The sequence below is a fragment of the Lissotriton helveticus genome, chromosome 3_2 (assembly GCF_964261635.1).
Source record: "Lissotriton helveticus chromosome 3_2, aLisHel1.1, whole genome shotgun sequence".
Classification (NCBI taxonomy): Eukaryota; Metazoa; Chordata; class Amphibia; order Caudata; family Salamandridae; genus Lissotriton; species Lissotriton helveticus.
The window spans coordinates 290,984,134-291,002,450 of record NC_136062.1 but is presented as its reverse complement, the minus strand read 5'-3'; the positions used below and the strand labels follow the sequence as shown (position 1 = coordinate 291,002,450).

The 18,317-nt window shown below is 44.6% G+C and overlaps 1 protein-coding gene across 18 annotated transcripts in view; it reads right to left on the bottom strand.

Moving 5' to 3' along the window:
• Positions 1–18,317, bottom strand: part of LOC144826666 (mucosa-associated lymphoid tissue lymphoma translocation protein 1-like) — a 1,784,778-nt gene that overhangs the window by 894,499 nt on the left and 871,962 nt on the right. For all 18 annotated transcript variants that reach the window (XM_078685246.1, XM_078685243.1, XM_078685249.1 and 15 more), the window contains one exon: positions 5,769–5,896. In XM_078685246.1, the coding sequence (XP_078541372.1) occupies positions 5,769–5,896 (128 nt within the window). The remainder of the gene's footprint in view (positions 1–5,768; positions 5,897–18,317) is intronic.

The window sequence follows — 18,317 nt, the reverse complement described above, 5'->3', positions numbered from 1 at the left end:
AAAGAGATGCAGCAACTCTACAAATAAGGCGTGAAAAGCACACGTCATGTTTATAGACTTGCTGAATCATTCTCAACAGAGCTGGGCTACATCTCACCACAGAATGTCACATTTACGTTTTCCCGAGGTACAGAGTGAGACCTTGGGGAAAACAGAATAAGAACTCAAATGGAGAGGGCGGAGGTAGCAACTCCAAGCGCTGCAGCTCGAGTGGAAAAAACACAAATCTACTTGCAGAAGAACAATACTTTAAATGTAGAATACCTTAAATTTTCGATTCCGTTATTGATTAGCTGCTACTTTTAAACTGCCACCTACACCAATACGCAAGATAAGCTCTCCCCCCAGATTCTTACAAAGGAGGATCCCACAGATCACAAAGATGTCAAGGACGGTGTTAAAGCGAGCTATTTAACACCACATACAAAAAGTGTTTAAAATCCATTTTGAAATATCTAGAGCAGAGTTTCCCTCTAATGCCCTTACTAAGAAAGCCCTTGGAATGTGAGACGTTAAACACAAACAATGATTTCTATGTGTTTCTACTTTCGAGCTGCTTGCACATTGAAATACCATGTCATGCATAACCTATCAAACGTAAATATGTACACCCAAATATGAAGGCACCTGATATGAAGTATCAAGATCTCTTTTGAAATCCCTCAATGCAAAAGAAGCATGGAAGATTTTCAAAGGGCCGTGGCCAGTGTAATTAAGAGTGTGGCTTAAGACACATAAGCAAAAAATCTGTACTTAGCATAGTGTACCGCCCGACTTATATTTTGCTGTTTCTGTCATTGCATCCAGTTTTATGATACAACAAGTAACATCATATCTACAAATCAGGACTATTGCCTTTGTCAATGGTTGTTAGTTGCATAAGATGAATAAGCAGCAACTATGGCTTTCATATAATATTGAAAAAGCTTCCACTTAAAGCCCTGGTGGCACCACGACAATGTTGCTGCCCCTGAGTTTCAAAAAGAGAAGGGAAGCAAGTGTTAGTGAAGAGAATACTCCAGACAGATGGATCAGTCATTTACACACTTGCAGCTGCCATCTGCTCAGACCTGCATCTCGGCAAGATAAAAAATCTTGGCAAGGCCTAACCAGCCTTCCACCCTTCTTAGTTCGTTTAAGTGAGCACGGTTACATAGAGCAAGCATTTAGAAATGACAAGATGGGAAAAAGGCTCCTTATAGAACCCCCCAACGTCGATATACAGTGATGCTACTTCTGGAGCATTGCCATACCACACATGCTGTCTTCTCTGACATATCTTTTGTCCTTTTTTCTTCCACTCCTCAGCTGCTCTCGCCGTCTCCTTCTCTTCTTTTTCTTCTTCCTCATATCAGTCCCACTCCACGTTTACCCACTTTCCCCTTGCCCCATCCCATTCTTGTCTCCATTTCCCTCTCACTGCCTGTTCTTTGCTTTCTCTCTTACCGATTTTCCATTCTCCGTTCTCCGTCCCAGTTCTCCAAAGCCTCTGGCTGCCTTTCTCTTTCCGTCCCTCTCTTACCAATTTCTACATTATTCCTTCCCCATTGCTCGTCTTTGCGCCCTGACTTTTTTTCTACTTTGTTCCTCTCTCTCCCCCTTTCTCCGCCACTAAATCCTTTTTCTCATTAGTCTCCTCTCCTTTTCCTTCAGGCTATGTTACAATTTTGAAAACACATACCACTATCCCTGAATATTGGATGGAAGCACATTTAGAATTTGGACCAATGTGGCTCTGCAGCATCGGAGACAGGCCAAAAAGGACATGGAAAAAGCTGAAATTGGATCATAAATCCAAAGCTGTTCTAATCAGGGGTCCCACAAATAAGTTTGGGCCAGGCACTCAAAATCCTTAAGATGTCCCTGTGCATTTTTAAAGTTTTCATGTTAATCGCAGCACCCATCGTGAGCTGCAATGAACACGAAAACCTTAACAAAAGCACACAATCACCCACAGCCCATCACAATTAAGAAAAGAAATGCAGTAACATAGCTGCCGTGGTTTCAAATTGCAATGTGGGATGTTTTCATAATTTCACTATAATTATTAGTGCCATTTGAACAGGGCCGACTTTCGTGCTGGTGGTGCCTGGTGTGACAATGTTTGTTGGCGGCCCAATGACCACCTCAGCCACGGATACCCTCATTACCATCCTTTAACAGTGACCCTCAAGTCTCCATAACTCCTCTCTCTTTCATATTTTTTTTGTTTAATAGCACTTTACTTCGCATACACATTACACAGAGACTCTGAATCACTGTGTGTAAATCACTGTATTGGAAATGTTACACCAGACAGAGGAATAAAATGTATCTTCTTAACAGAGCTGGGATGCTAGGGTTTTAAGCAAACGTTTGAAGTGATATTTGGCGATGCACACACGGGCGGTCTGGTTCCTGGCGCCCATAGCCATGGCTTTAGCACACAAAGACCCTACACTGCCGCACACAGAGGAAAAAAATTAGAGGGAACATTGCCTGCAACACTTTCGCTGTACAGCGTTACGCGTCCAAAGGTACATTGAACTTAAAGTGGGGCATTTTACATCTAAAGAGAACTAATCTAGTTCTACTATTTTTAAAGTACAGTATTGTGAATTTTTGTCGTTTGTGGTCTTGTGTTAAGTCTATATAAAAATACTTATTTTTATACTACAACTTGTGTGGTGTCTATCTGCAGTGCTGTCACTGGGTTACTGTATGTGTTCACAAATGCTTTACACACTGCCTCTAAGATAGGCCTGTCTGCTCATGCCAAGGTACCAAAGGGGTGAGCAGGGGTTATTTTAGGGGTGTACCCCCTTACCCTGACTAGACGCAAGGGTCCCTATTTGGTCAAAGGTACCTACCTCTGCCAACTAGAGACCCCCAAATCTAACAACTGGATATCAGGTAATCTATATTTAACTCACGCTACAGTACAAGACTACAGCAAGAAGCACTGGGCAACGCTGAGGGTGGAACCTCCAACACATGGTCTGGTACAGGCAATTTATTTAATGGGGAAAGGGTGTCACCTTATGAAATGGCTACATAGAGGCATTAGGGCACATGCAGCTACTCCCCTCTCTGTCATGCGCAACAAATGGGCTGAGGATCTTGAGAAAGATCTTACCGATAAAGAATGGGCGGGGATGTTAGAATACCCTATAAAGGTGTCCCGCAACGCCAAATTCGAATTCATCCAATATATATTACATAGAGTCGATTTCACCCCGCATCGCCTGCAACATATGTTTCTTTTTACACAACATTATTGCCCTAGATGCAAATTGGTGGAAGCAGATCTCCTCCCTAAACTATAGTCGTGCCTGGTAGTTACTGAATTCTGGAACAAGATAATTACGAGCATTAAATGGCGACAGGCCTACCCATACGAGACATGGCTGGCACCTGCCTAGTGGGTATGACCCGACTCCCGAAAACAAAGAAAGTACAATTACGCTTCCTTGATCTGGCACTACTAATAGCGAAACGCTGCATAACAAAGCGGTGGAAGTTAGCCAGGTCTCCCAGAGTATACATGGCACCGAGAGGTGGGGGAAGTGCCGAAAGCGCTGCCATAAGGCGAGAAGAAGCCCGGGGCCTCCACAAAAGACCTATCTCAATGGAATGAGACCTTATAATGGAAGCATTTAAGTCACTCGAGCCTACACCCGTCTCCATAGCCCAAAAGGAGTAGGTGTGCACTATAACCCAGTCTCTGCACATACAAGTAAAACAACCTTACGTATAATACTATTGAGCATTAACACCACATAAACACGGGCTGCCCTTACAGGTGTAACTGGGTCCAGTAGAGTTGGGAGGGGAGGGAGAGTTAATTAAGTTTAGGACTAATGTTGAAACATGTGTATATGTATCTAGACAACATGCCACAATTGTAGTTGAAATATCTGTTTAACATATAATAAGTTGCAAGGTTGCTATGACTAGCGAATTACATTCTGGAGTGAAGTGTAAATGTAATGGTACTGTGCACCATTGTCAAACATGCATTATGGACACAAGTTGGCCTGAGATGCAATGCTTGTATGATATATAAAATCTGACAAACCTAATAAAGTGTGTTTAAAAAAAATCTAATATTTCAGTAAATTTTGGGCAGGATACCTATTGATATTGAATATTACTTGGGAGGACGTATACCGTCCCAATTCCCTTGTGTAGGAGTACCTCTCCACCCTTTAGGCCTTTTGGCCGGTCTTGTATACAAAAATAAAACCTTTGTCAAGCCAAAACCTTTTTTGATACTTATAAGTCACCCCTAAGGTAGGCCTTAAATGTCCATATGGCAGACTGCATAGCATTAAAAAATGAGGACACGTATATTTAAGGATTTACATATTCTGGCATTGAAAAACCTCCTAAGTCGTTTTTCACTGTAGCAAGGCTGGCTATCCCATAGCTAAACACTGGATTACTTTATAATATTTTATAACGCTTACTTTAGTTTTGGGAGCAGATAGGAAAATGAATGAAGAAGTTATATTAATAGCCATTTAATATCCAACCTAACAGTAAAGTCAGATTTTTTATTACAATTTTGAAAATTACACTTTTAGAAAGTTCATAACTGACTGGCGGGCCGTCGCGCACGAGATTCAAGCCGCACATAAGCCATTAAAGTCAAAAGACAACAACTATACAATTTTTACTGAAGTAATCCACTGTAATCCACGTTTATTCCAGTATTCTTCAAACGTTTCAAAGTAAATACAGTGGCAGCGTGATTCCAAACTTTCAATGCTAGCGAAAGGCCCAGATAGGCTTTTTTCTGCAGCACGTTTGAAGTCACATCACACCTTAGGCTCCATGCAGATATTCATAAAATGCATTTTGGGCAGGACGCTCTTCGTCAGGGGTAACTGTGGTGTAAAAAGGCCCATCAGCAACAGTATATAATATCATAAAATATACACATGAATGAAATGTTCAACCACGTACAACATGCGGTCTCTGAAAGGAGTGATATGCAACCATAATCAAATGAAAATGAAACCAAGGGTGCCCCAAAGTCCATGCTCAGTTCAAACCCAACCTTATTTTTAAAGAAAATAAAAGAAAAAAACAAGTAAGTAATCTGTGGTAAATTTGTATCCTGTTACTACATTAAACAAATGTACCCTGTGTTCAACTGTCCATTTACAACATCAAATTGTACCAAAAAATAACAAACATTAGACTCACAGTGCAACAAATATCTGATCTAAATTTTCAATACCCAGCGGCGTGCCCGGCAGCGTGGTCGCTACGCCTAGTGTTTGTGAAACGAGGACAGTTGAACACGGAATACATTTGCTTTATGTTGTAACAGAATAAAAATGTGATTTGCACTAATCACTTTCTTATTTCTTAAGTTTTCTTAAAAAATAATTTGGGTTTGATCACAGCATTACACTAAAAGTATCTACCATAAAACTCAATGAGAAGAATGCCTTTGACGATGCATAGACTATATTTTAAATACACCATATGTACATTATTTATATCTGTAAATATTTATAGATATTTTATTCTGGCTCAGGTGGTAGTTCATTGCTGAAAGTACTATTTTATCTTTACTTGGTGCTGCTTCTGGGAATACCACTCTCGGCATCAAGCTACTAGTAGCCTAATACTATACACAAATAAATAGATACATAGAGTGGCAAGCAAGAAATAGTTCAGCGCCAAACTCTCTGTTCATGGTTACAGAGTTATAAACGCATGTGTCAAGATAACATTTTTCCTACAAATAGGTCATCCGACCTTTTCAGCAGCCTTACCTCACTTTGCTCGCTCTGCTGATACCACTGGTACTGCAGCGATAAATCACTCTCAGCCCTGCACCGCAAAGTCAGAGTGTAATCTGCAGGCACACAGGCAGAGACAGGCTGCTCTGTAATCTGGATTTCTAAATACAAACAAAACAAGGTAAATTAGTAGCACTGAGATAGGCTACTGGTATTGTATTTGTTTCAAGACAATGCCAATCTGTTCCATATATGAATCACAATATCGTGACATCATTACCTTTGTTTCAGCATCACAATATAGCTAAAGGGTTGGCTCCTTAGCAGGTGGCCTCATGCTATATTAACCCCTATGGGGCCCATACCTGGAGGCATACAAATCTTGCTTAACTCAATAAAGCATAAAACAAATCTATGTAGTGTAACATGCTGCAGAACAATACTCTTGACTGTACTGTTTTTTAAATGTATTTTTCTAGAAGATCAGGGGCCCTATTCAGAAAATACATTTTATAGTATGTTTAGTATTATCACAGTATATATCAATGATATATTTTGAGATGTCATATGAGATGTCATCAGTGATGTCATAAATTAGGTCATAGAACATGTCATGCGTGAAGTAATATATGAGGTCACAAGCAGGACATGGCGGGGGAGCAAGTTATAACTGGTGAATTTCTGTGTTTGTTTTAGTTCAAAGCGTTAATGTTGTCACTGACAAATTCATCTAAATATAACGTTACTTTAGCTTTTGTTTAAAGTATTAAGTAAAGTTATATTTAGGTGAATTTGTCATTGACAACATTAACCTTTTGAGCCAAAAAAAACCACAGACATTCATGTTAAAGTTATCTCAAGTAACTATAACTCATGCCCTAAACTAACTATAACTTTCATCCCTAAACCCTAACATGCACAATTGTATCATCAATCAGTTCATTGCAAATGTTGCAGTGATATTATCAATGATGTCAGAAGATGTCACGAGTGATTTAATATGTGAGGTAATTAGCAGTGCATGGCAAGAGAGTGCCTTATAGTTACTTGAGATAGAAATTCACTAGTTATAGCTATGTTTTTTTTAAGTTTAAAACATTACATTGTTACAGAACATTTTACCTAACTATAATGCTACTTTAAACTTTGTCTTTTTCAGTGAATTTCTAGGTTTTTTTCTTTAACATAAAGTAATATTTTATTACCATACGTAACTCCAATCACGTGCCTTTTGCCGTGTGCGGCAGAGAGTTGCCTGCAGGGTCTGGCCTGCGTCCAACCCCACGTAAGTAGCCAATCCCATGCTGTACACGGCACTCAGCCTTGTGCTGTTGACATGTGGCAATCCCCAGAGGTTCTTTGAAGGGGGGCCTCATGCCCACCTCCCAAAATAAAAACATTATGCGTTACCCTAGCCTACCCCATCCCCCCTAGAGCTCTGGCCCACTCCAATTTTTTTTTTAATAAACAAGCATGGGAGTCCCAGTTTTTTTTTTCCTTCAAATTTTCGCCCCAGACCCTCCTTGAATATGTGGCAACATTTTTAAAAATATATTTTGGCCCTAGGGGTGGGTGACTGGGAGGAAGGTGGGGGTGGTCACATTTACCCTATCCTTTTCCCTAACCCTATGTCTTCCTTTTTTTTAGGTCCTCAAGGTCCGAGTCCCCCAGATATACAACGTTTTTGAGTATTAATTGCTTAAAAACTACTCAACGGATTGAAACCAAATCACTAAAAGAAAAATTTGCTATAAATCCGTTCAGCAGTTTGGGCAATGGTGTGGAATTCGCAGAAATTGCCGTTAGCATAAGCGTTGCGGCACCCATTTTGTTAAGCCATGTGATTCTGCCGTCTTCACTGTTGCCTGCCTTTCTATTCTGCTTGAGTCATCCACTGTAGTTAACTCCTTCAGTACTGAGCCAGAGCAATGCATGAGCTCAGAAAGGCCTGTAGTTGCTAGAATGCACCTGTCTTAGAATGTAACTGTCAGGCTGTTTCAACTGACGTAAGCAGTTCTGTCTCCCCTCCCACTTTGCTGACCAAGAGATATTTGTCTGACCATGTTAGTCGATAGCTATTCCTGTGTATGCCTGTACCTTCTATTTGTGCAACAAACGGGATATAAAAATCCCCTGGTTTCTTTATTCCATGTACTACCTCATACAGTGCCCGAGGGTGTTGTTTTGATGTAGTCCCACTCATGAGTGATTAATAAACTTGTTATTAGATATTCCAGCTTCCGTGCCAATCTCCATTTTGTTGGTTTAAGGACCAGTGGACAGATAAGGGTGAACCCATGCATCGGTGGGCCCCTGAAAAGGCTAATTTCCACAATGGCTGTGTCTAATGTTCCTATCAAAAAATTGAATGGGGAAAACATGTTTTTGGACTCCTCTTTTATCTTGGCCCCTCGATTGATGAATCACCTCAAACCTTTCCATGCGCAAACTAGTCAAAAGGTAGCTCTTGTTTGGATAGTTTGGCGGATATTCATCAAATGGCAGCAAAGTTATTAGCAACACAAAAAAATGCATTTCCTATGGAAACACAATCCTAACTAACTATCCAGTGGCGATCGACACTGTGTAATTGATATGCGTATATCTCACTCAGAGGAGGTCACCACTGGGTAGTTATATTAAGGCGAGTCTTTTTTGGTTTGCTAATAACTTTGGTGCAGTTTGAAAAATCTTCAAAAAAGTTTTTGGGTGATCTGTCAAGTCAAGGCTTAAAAAGCAGGGGGGGACTTGGGGAGTCAAAACATAATTTCCCCATGCAATTTCCACACGGTTTAAGCTAGCTCTTGGTCCAGAAAGAGTGCATTTTGTGATTTGGTGTACATTTGTTCAGTAGTTATTTTTCAAAAGATTCCAGTTAAAAAATATTTTTTATCTGGACAACTGAGTTTACGGGACTCTCGCGACTCCAACTTAAAAAAAAAAGCGTTCTGATTGTCTGAGTGGGCTTTTCTTTTTTCCCCCTACGGCCAATTCGCTCCCACAGGAGTGAGAGTCCCGCAGGAGTAAGCCCTCTGATGACCTGATCGCAACATGAAAACAAATGTTTCAGCAGCCAATAAAGTCCTCTGTGATTTAGACTCCTGTCCTGAAAATGTTTAAAAAAAATAATTTACGGGTGCAGAGTAGGGATATGGAAATCGCAGATAATTGCCGTTAGCATATGCTGAAGGCATTTTTCTTGTGGCATCCATTTTGTTAGCCATGAGATTCTGCTGTCTTCACAGTTGCTTGCCTTTCTATTCTGCTTGAGTGATCAACTGTAGTTAACTCCTTCAGTACTGAGCCAGAGCACTGTTTAACAGTGGCGGCTGGTGAGATTTAAAAGTGATGGGACGTAAAAAGATTATTGTACTGCGCTGCAGCGAACGAGCCCGAACAACCTATTGAGGGTTCGGGGGGAGAATTGGGGGGGGGGATCTCCCCCTGCGAAAATTTTGAAAAAAGAGTGGACAAATGGTGCATTTTCAAGCAAATTTGAGAAAGCAGGAAGGTTAATAAAGCAATTGTTAATTGCCTTGCTGTTTCCCTGTCAAGCAGCATCACACCCCTGTACATCTCCCTTCTATGTTCATTGCCTTGCTATGTCCCTGTCAAACACCAGCACAACCTTGTATGTCTCTCTTCTATGTTTATCACCTTCCAGGTGCATGCGTTAATTTCATAATTTGTATATGGTTTGCTGGTGTATAAGACTACTCAATAACTATTCCTGTTGTATATCTACAAGGTTAATCTCTGTGTAAGCTTTACTAGTACTGAAGTATCAGAGCCAACACTTGGGTTTTATAGGTGGAGGCCTTGGACACAGAGACATCTCTGAGACAGCACAGGAGGGGGCCAGAAACATAAAAGCCAAACCTTGGGCGTTACAGGGGAGACCTGAGACATCAGAGCCAACCCTTTGGTTTTACAGGGGGAGATTTGGACTCAAGGACATCCGTGAGGTGGTACAAGAAGAGGCCTGAGACATCACAGCCAACCATTGGGCTTTATAGGTGGAGGCCTTGGACCCAGAGACATCCCTGAGACAGCACAGGAGGAGGCTTGAGACAACCCAGCAATCCTCAGGTTTTACAGGGAATGATTAGACCCAGGGACATCCCCGAGACAGCACAGAGGGAGGGTTGAAACATCAGAGCCATTTCTTGGATTCTACAGGGGGATTCCTTAGACTAAGAGGCATCCCTGAGACAGCACAGGAAGAGGCTTAAGACATCAGAGCCATTTCTCAGGTTTTACAGGCCGAGGCCTTGGAAATGGACACAATGCACATCCCTGAGACTGCACAGGAGGAGGTTTTACAGGGGGACGATGGGGATCTTTCTATACTTTCAAGACAACAGTTATCGTGTATAAAGCACTACACCTCTCCTTTCAAAAATATGCAGCAAAACATATCAACGTATCTGAGAGCACCAGAAATCTCTGAATCAGTGCCATTCTGTCTCGGAATCCCAGATTTCATGAAGGTGTCCACTCACACAACCCTTCTCTGGAATGCACACTCTAGCAAGCCAAAAATAATTTCTTCGATTCCCTCAGAATGATGTTGAGCAATTTCACAAAAGGTGCATGCTACAAAAACGTCAATGTCCGTTTGATGACTGTGTCCCTATGTTCTTGCTCATGTACTGAACTCCTTGAGTTCTTTACCTGCGTCCGTGCAAAATTTAATTTTTTTGTCATGATTCATTCTTTCATCATTTTTTTTTTTTTTTTTTTTTTTTTTTTTTAAAACCTTTATTGTGCACAAAAAGTAACAAATACGGACCCACAACCTACAGGTCGGGCACGATACAGTAAGCACAAAAGCAAATAGGACAAATTCCCAGCAGCACCAGGATTTATAGCAACAATCAAGAAATAGCCCTGCAAACGAGTACGTGTCACCAGGAAACAGGAGCATTAAAGGTTAGTTTTAAAAGTTATAACAAGAACTTAAACAGTAAGGAGAGAGATCAAGGAGTACTGAGTCCGAAACATTACGTCAGAACAGGAGGAAACAACAGCATAGTGTGGAAGCAAACCCATAAGCGAGCATCAAAAAACAACATGGCAAATCAGGGGCAAAGAGCAAGAGCTGCGACTAGCAAGTACGCGCCACGTAGCACGCCACCCTCTTCCACTGACCCGTCCCCCGGACCCAGAACAGAAACAGATAAAGAAAAGCGCAGAAAATAGATAAGGCCCATAGAAATGAACTGTATGAAATGAAAACCCACCCCCCACCCTACAACAAAGCGGAGGCTATGGCCTACCCCCCCCGGCAGCGTGTCTTTCGCCCACTAAAGAACCCGAAATATAGAAAAAGAAAGAAAGAAACAGAAAAAGAATACCCTAATAACAGAGGAGGGCCGAATTCCAAAGCACCCGGACTCCCCGGCCGGTAAGTCTCTCCACCACCCAGAACTACAGGATTAGAGCGACAATACGGAAAGAAGCAGGGAGAGACGTCAGAATTAGTGTAGCACGCGTCGAGGAAGCGTCCCAACCCGGGCCCCCCACCCGCCCATCAAGAACAAGAAAACAAACAGGATCACCCCTAACCCTGGCCAGATTTCAAGCGGCCATCCAAATACGACCCCGGATAGCACATCGCCCCACAGAGAACAAAGGGATAAAATGGCCGCCCTCTACAAGAAGAAGGGCCCCCTGCACAAATAGTACAAACCCAGTCACTAAGCGTGGCACAGATCCAGTATATCGCCGCACCAAAATCCACCCAGTCCAGCATGAAACAGCAATAGAAACCCTCAGCATCGCCATCCTGAGCAGCGTAGGAACACCATGGCGTCTCCAATCGAGCCACAAACGAGGATAAGGGTCCACACAGGATAGGAAACAATGTAGCTTGCACGAAAGACAGTGGCGGCAGTCCTGAAAAGAATCCAGTCACAGAGCGTTTCACCCGCTGAAAAGTACGCCGCAACAATGTCTCGATTGCAAGTCCAGGAGAAAGTTGATCAACCTCAGAAGGGGGTCCGGCTGGCGGGGCACTCCCCGATCCCAGAGCGACCGCGTCCAACTTCGCGCCAAGCGCACAGGAGCAATCGCGCCATTCTGCCCTCAAATCGGCCAGCGCTGAAAGGATGGAGGCGCGAGTGATGCAAGGCGGTCGAGCTAATGAATCGGCAGCGCGGAGTTCAGCGAGGTGTGCCGACCGCCACTTAGAGCCATGGAGGGCACCATCACTAGGGGCAAAGACGGAGCCCAGTCGCGCCACTGAGGGGACGATCGCCATATTGTGCACCAACACAGGGGCAACTACACATAGGAATGGGTCCCAGGATAGGTAGCTGGGGTGCAGGCACAGGCAAAGTCCAGAACTCCCTTCAATAGTGTACAACAACGCATGCAGGACTCGGCATGGAGACCCGATCCTGCGTGGAACAAAGGCGAGCTGTAGCGGCCATTTCCTCCTCTCACCACACAATATAGCGCAGCTCACCACACACCGCCATGAAGGGAGGAAGCGACGAAGACCAGTGCCGGTCAAGCAGCTCCGTCACAGGAGGAATCGGCACGGTTACCGAACCGGCCAAAAATCGTAGCAGGGGACACAGGCTCAGCATCCGTCTGTGGGCTCCGAGAAGCTCTAGCCGTCTCCAGCGGAGCACATCCACCCGGGGCACAGGTCCAGGGCTCGGCACCGGTCGTCGAGGAAATCCGCATTTATCACCAGTAATCGGGCCGGGAAGAGCACCGGAGAAACGCCACCAGCGACAGCGCACCTCCCTCGTCTTTTCGCGGCCACCGCGCCTCAGGATAACAATCAGGATGAAGTTTTAGTAGAACAGGCTCGGGGAGCCGGGCAACTACACGTCCGTCTCCGCCGCCATCTTGGCTCCTCCCCCTCTTTCATCATTTTTGATGAAGCGTGCTGATTCTTCAGAGGACGTGTACGTTACAGGGATACTTTACATGGTTTCTTTTTCTTTGCCCCTCATATTACATAAAACGCATTTTCAAATTTTCAAAGATGGAAGTGTCTGCCCCTCATTTACACATTTATAGTCGGAAAGGACGCAACTTCAGGAATAGTGCACTTTCCCACCCAGAAAACAATGTTGTTCAAAGAGAGACGAAACGAAACGAGAAAACAAAAGTAGCGCTTCACTGGCAAACACTGTAATGCGGCATTAATGTGTTTAGGTGTGAATAAATCAATCTGGCCACCTTGCAACTGCTCTGTCTTGCTTTAGTTAGTTGTTTTCCATATGTTGAATGTTTTATTCCTCTCCACCCCGAGGCTGCATTTAGAAATTGAAAAATGTCAGAAAAAGAGGACGGTTCCAACAGAAGTGTTTTTCTTTTTTGGATCCATTTCACAGGGGAGCAAATAAACGAAAGGAGGAAAGAGAAGGTAATACCCATTTCTTGCCTGTTCCAAAATAGAAGAATTCACAGGGTACAACAAGAAATCCAGCGCACTCCGTCTGAGGCCTGAAAGATAGTCGCTCTCCTGTGCAAAAATAAACTGAGCACACTGTAGGGATCACCGCTCGAATTTTACACAACAGAAAATGAAATATTCGAGTGCCTGGCCTTAGATTGCACGCAGTGCTAAGCTAACCTGGTTTGCTTAATTTTGCGGTGCGCACTCATCTACAGCATCTATTGGTCATCCCTGGACATGGCAGCTTACTTGTAGCACAGAGCGGGAAGCACGGCACTGGAGTGATGCTCAGCGTGCCATCAAAACCTGTGCAGATACACTACGCACAGACATCTGTACTCAACTTCCTGCCTTCATCTTCAAACCCCCCTCCTTCACAATTCATACCAGGTCGGGGTGGGGCCAGTACAGTGAGGCTTGTTAACCCCACCACCCCTGTAACATGCTGTAAAAGGGAAGCGGAGCTTAAATGTCACTGCCTGATTGACGCAAAGCCCCTGGCTCTGCAGGGCTTCTGGAGGGGAAGTTAGCCTGTGGCTAACTTCATTGGAAACGCCTCAGGGGGTGGAGTTCAGCCCACAAGACAATTACTTTGTCTGGCGGATGACATCACAGGCCTAAAGGTGGTGTGAATCCTCAGCCCGGTAAATGCATTGCAGCTGGGTTAATACACATGGATTTCTGTACATAACAGAGCCAAATGAACGATCACACAAACGTAAGTCAGCGCATGTGAACTTGTGTGTTTATTTTAATTTTTTTATTTTTTTTTCAAATATGATTTTCAATTGTGTCAAAAAATGAGAGGGGCGGAGCCCCGACGCCCATATAGGGGAGTCACTCCTGCTGTGTAAGCTCAGAAAGGCCTGTAGCTGCTAGAATGCACCTGTCTTAGAAAGTAACTGTCGGGCTGTCCCAACTGATGTAAGCAGTTCTGTCTCTTCTCCCACTCTGCTGACAAAGTGGTTTCTAACCGTCCATGTTAGTTGATAGCTATTCCTGTGTATGCCTGTACCTTCTATTTGAGTCTCCATGCTTACTGTGCAACAAACTGGGTATATAAGACCCCTGGTTTCTGTATTTCATGTACTACCTCATACAGTGCCCGAGGGTGTTGTATTGATGTAGTCCCACTTGTTATTTGATATTCCAGCTTCCATGACAATCTCTATTTTGTTGGTTTAAGGACCAGTGGACAGATAAGGGTGAACCCTTGCATTAGTGGGACCCTGAAAAGGATAATTTCCACAGGGATTCCAGAGGGCTACCTCTAATGGGATTGCAGTAAATAAATATATAATTACCCCAAGGGTGGGACAGGGCCGGAGAAAGGGAGGGAGGGGGATTCATACCATACCATACCATATTTATTTATTTATTCAGTATTTTTGGGAGTGGGTGTGCGTCCACATGCTGAATCGGCTCCAGGGACCCTATACCCCAGAACACAAAATATATATTAATGGAAAGGTGGGGTACTCGGCATCCGTTTCATCCCTCGTAAGAACTCAGTGCCTGCCATATTTTTCAAAGGGGAGGCCGCTTGGCTGCTCCTGCCTTGAGCTGCTCTGAGGCCCCAGGGATCTAATTCAAAGTGGTTTGGCTTTAATAATGTGTCCCAGGGAGCCCACTCCTAGGAAGCAGTGTCCCTGCCAGCAAGAGCATGGGCAGGGAAAACTATGTGCACTCCCATTCGGCGGGAGATGCAAAAAGTCTCCCACTGGGTGGGAACACACTTTTTTTTTTTAACCTAAAGATTGGTCCCGACAGGCATAGGGGCGTTAACATAAGGCGCGGGGGATATGGTCCCTGGGGCCTGTAAAGGCTTGAGGTGGACAGTCGCACGCCTCCGGCCCAATTTAAGAAAAACAAACCAAAAGAATTGTTGACTCTCGCCGACATCCAGGTTGGGTGCTGGAAGGAGAGCTGGCAGGGCCGTGGGGGCCCATGGGCTTCTCCCACTGCCCCAACAAAAAATAAGCATCTGGGTGTACTGGGTGGGGACTAAGGACACCAAAAATGCCATGCCATGCACTGTTAATTACCACACACATTACACCACTCATGACATGATTTGTGACAACATTAATAATATCAATTCAGCATTTGAAATGACAACATGGATGACAACACTGCACGACGGTGTATAAGTTATAGTAACTTTAGGGCATGAGTTATAGTTACCCAAGCTAACTACTACTGGGGAATTTCAGTCTGTTTTTTTCAGTAAATATATAGCTAATAAATTATTAGATATGTAAGTCTGCACGTATATGTGTATTTTACACTCCAAAATGGTGAATAGTAAAAAGTATTGTTAATGCTAGATGACAGGGCAGATTTACATCGGGAAATCTACCTGTGTAAATTTACCTTTATGAAAAGGGCCACAAGTGATTTTCTAAATGAATTCAAATATTTAGTTAATATTGCCACCATTCGGGCACAAAACAGATTTTCGCAATGTCACTTGTTTAAGCTATATAGCAGATGGGTCAATTTTAAAATCAGTTATAACTGTAAACAACAAATAGAAGATCTCAACCAAGAATTTCATAAGAAGTTTAATGCAGAGTACGGAAGACAATATTATGTACATTTTGCACTTGTGTAAAGATGGAACAAATGATTTTGATACAGCTTATGCGGAATTTAAGCTGTAAATGATGAAACCAGACTTGGCACGAGTCACGTCAGATACAGCAAGGTACAGATTGCACAAAGGAGGTTTTGCATAGGCCTCACTAGGAAAAGGCCGTACATGCTCATGCCCAGAGTATGTGCGCTTTTTCCACTGACCAGTTCAGCGGCTCTACCACCACTGAGAACATGATGTCCTCCCGTTCATACTGGCAATGAGTGACCAGTAGGATTTTCAAGATCCACAAGGATCTTGCAAATCCTAATTTATTAGCTATATACCCCACAGGTGCTTCGTTGCTGTATTTGCACTCACCTCTTCAGGTCCGGCCTCCTTACAGGCAAATGTGAATCATAGCTGCATTCTTCTAGGAATCACCGTCTTCTACTGTTGATGTAGGTAGAGGTAGAAGCCCATTTGAAAACATCTGAATTTGAGGAGGGACTTCCCAGCCAGCTTCTTTTTAATAGCGAGTTAGATGTGTTCCATCTTGGGACTGGTCAGTGGCGGCGTCTATGTGCCGCACTAATTAAGGCCATCATCTTTAAGACTGGAAACCATGGGCGTGGCTACGCGCTGCAGCGTGATGGCCGCGATTTAGTGTAGCTCCGGTCTCTTTGCCCAAAAAACACCGATTCACCACACATGTCCGTAACCCGCGCAGGGGTACAGCTGCCAGACGCCCTCCGGACTCGACTGAGCCCATAATTGAACCCGCCAAGCCACAAACCAGTGAGTGTCGCATGCCACGATTTGCGGCCTTCCCACAGCCAAAAGCTGGGACGGCAGCGAGCCACTCGACATCGCGGCCTGCGGCCTGGTCCAGCGAGGAGCAGGCGACACCGGAGCCAGGACCGGGGGCCCCCCTATAATAATATGGCGTCAAGGTGTAGAGGTCCGCGGAGCTCGCAGCAGTGAGTCTAACTGTACTGGGAAAGCACACTGTAGGCGATTCGCGCCTCCCTGCTGCTGCATGGCTTGTCCCCCTGAGGCGGTGGCCTCGGTGACCAGCAATCGAAGAAGCAAAGGGGGTGGGTGCTGAGTGTGTTCCAGCCAGTGGTGGTGTGGCCTAAAGTGTGGAGACAGGGAGAAGGCACCTGATCTATTCTCCGGCAAAGTCCAAATGTCAGCGAGGGAGTGATCATTCGACCAGTCCCCCCCGTCAACGTCGACGGAGAACACCGTGATAACGGCAGCGTGACCCAAAAGGCAGAGAAGGGAAAGGGAGCCCTTCCCCCCCGCCGGGGCATGATGTCAGGAGGAAAAGGCCCAAAATTCACACAGCAGAACATGTTGGATCATTATACCTGTCCCAAGGAGGCTGTCCCAGACCACCTCTCCCGGGGGTGGGGGTGCTACCAGCTTTACCCTGAAAGACGTCATGGAGGCAATAGAAGGGGTGCGAACCTCTATGGAGCAGCGGACAGATGCAATCACTGTAGAAATGACACTCATAAGAGCAGGTCTCACCAAAACGCACAAAAAGGTCAAGCAATTGGAGGTGACCACCAGAAGTCTCGTCGACGACGTCTCACAACTTCAAAACGAGATCCAGGTACTCCAATCCTTTAGAAAATTCACCGAAGACAAGTTGGACGACTATGAGGGGCACTCCAGGCGGAATAACGGATGCATTACCGGGGTGCCGGAGAGAACGGAGGGACAGGCACCAGATCTGTTTGTGGAGTCCCTTATACTCAATCATCTCAGTCCCAAGGGCCTATCGAAATTCTTTGTGGGTGTGCGGGCCCACAGAGTCCCAGGAGGACGTCCAAAGCCCGGCACCCCTCCCTGTCCCATCTTGGCCAGACTGCTTAACTTTCGAGATCGAGATGGTATATTACAGAGTGCCAGAGTTGCACCGTCGCTCAAGTACAAAAACTCAGTCATTTCTTTCTTTGCAGACTTTACCCAGGCTTTACAGAGGCAAAGGTGATCCTTCTTAGCCGTAAATAAGAAACTGAGAGATAAAGGTCTGAAATATGCAATGCTCTTCTCGGCCCGGCTATGGGTTGAAGCGGATGGAAAGGTCTGGTTCTTTGAGCATCCGGAGGCAGTTGCAGATTGGCTCGAGGGGTAGAGGGATGCGGGGGAACACAACCCCGCTGACTTTCTGACCAGTTTGGAACTCCACCAAGAGAAAGTTCATGCCTGGATGTGCTCTAACCTCTATTTTGCCCTCACCGGGAGACGAGATGCGAAGTACTGGGCGGCGATGACAACACGCTGGAATATTCGTGCTGGCCGTAGAGATCCAGGTTTCCTGTTTATAAAGACACTGGTGACTGCATCGCTCGGGGAATGACTTTTGTTTCATCTGGGGTGTGGGTAGTGGGGCGCGGGGTTGGAGCTTCTTTCCCCTCATTTAGCTACTGTTAGTTCTCCAGTTGGGCGACAGGCACTCTGCAAAGTTAGTCTCATGGGCAGTTTCAGGCCCAGAGTGCAGGGGAGCAGGGAGGGGGGTTTGGGACAGGGGTTGGGGGTATTCGTCTGTTACAGGACAATCAGCAAAAATGGTTAATAT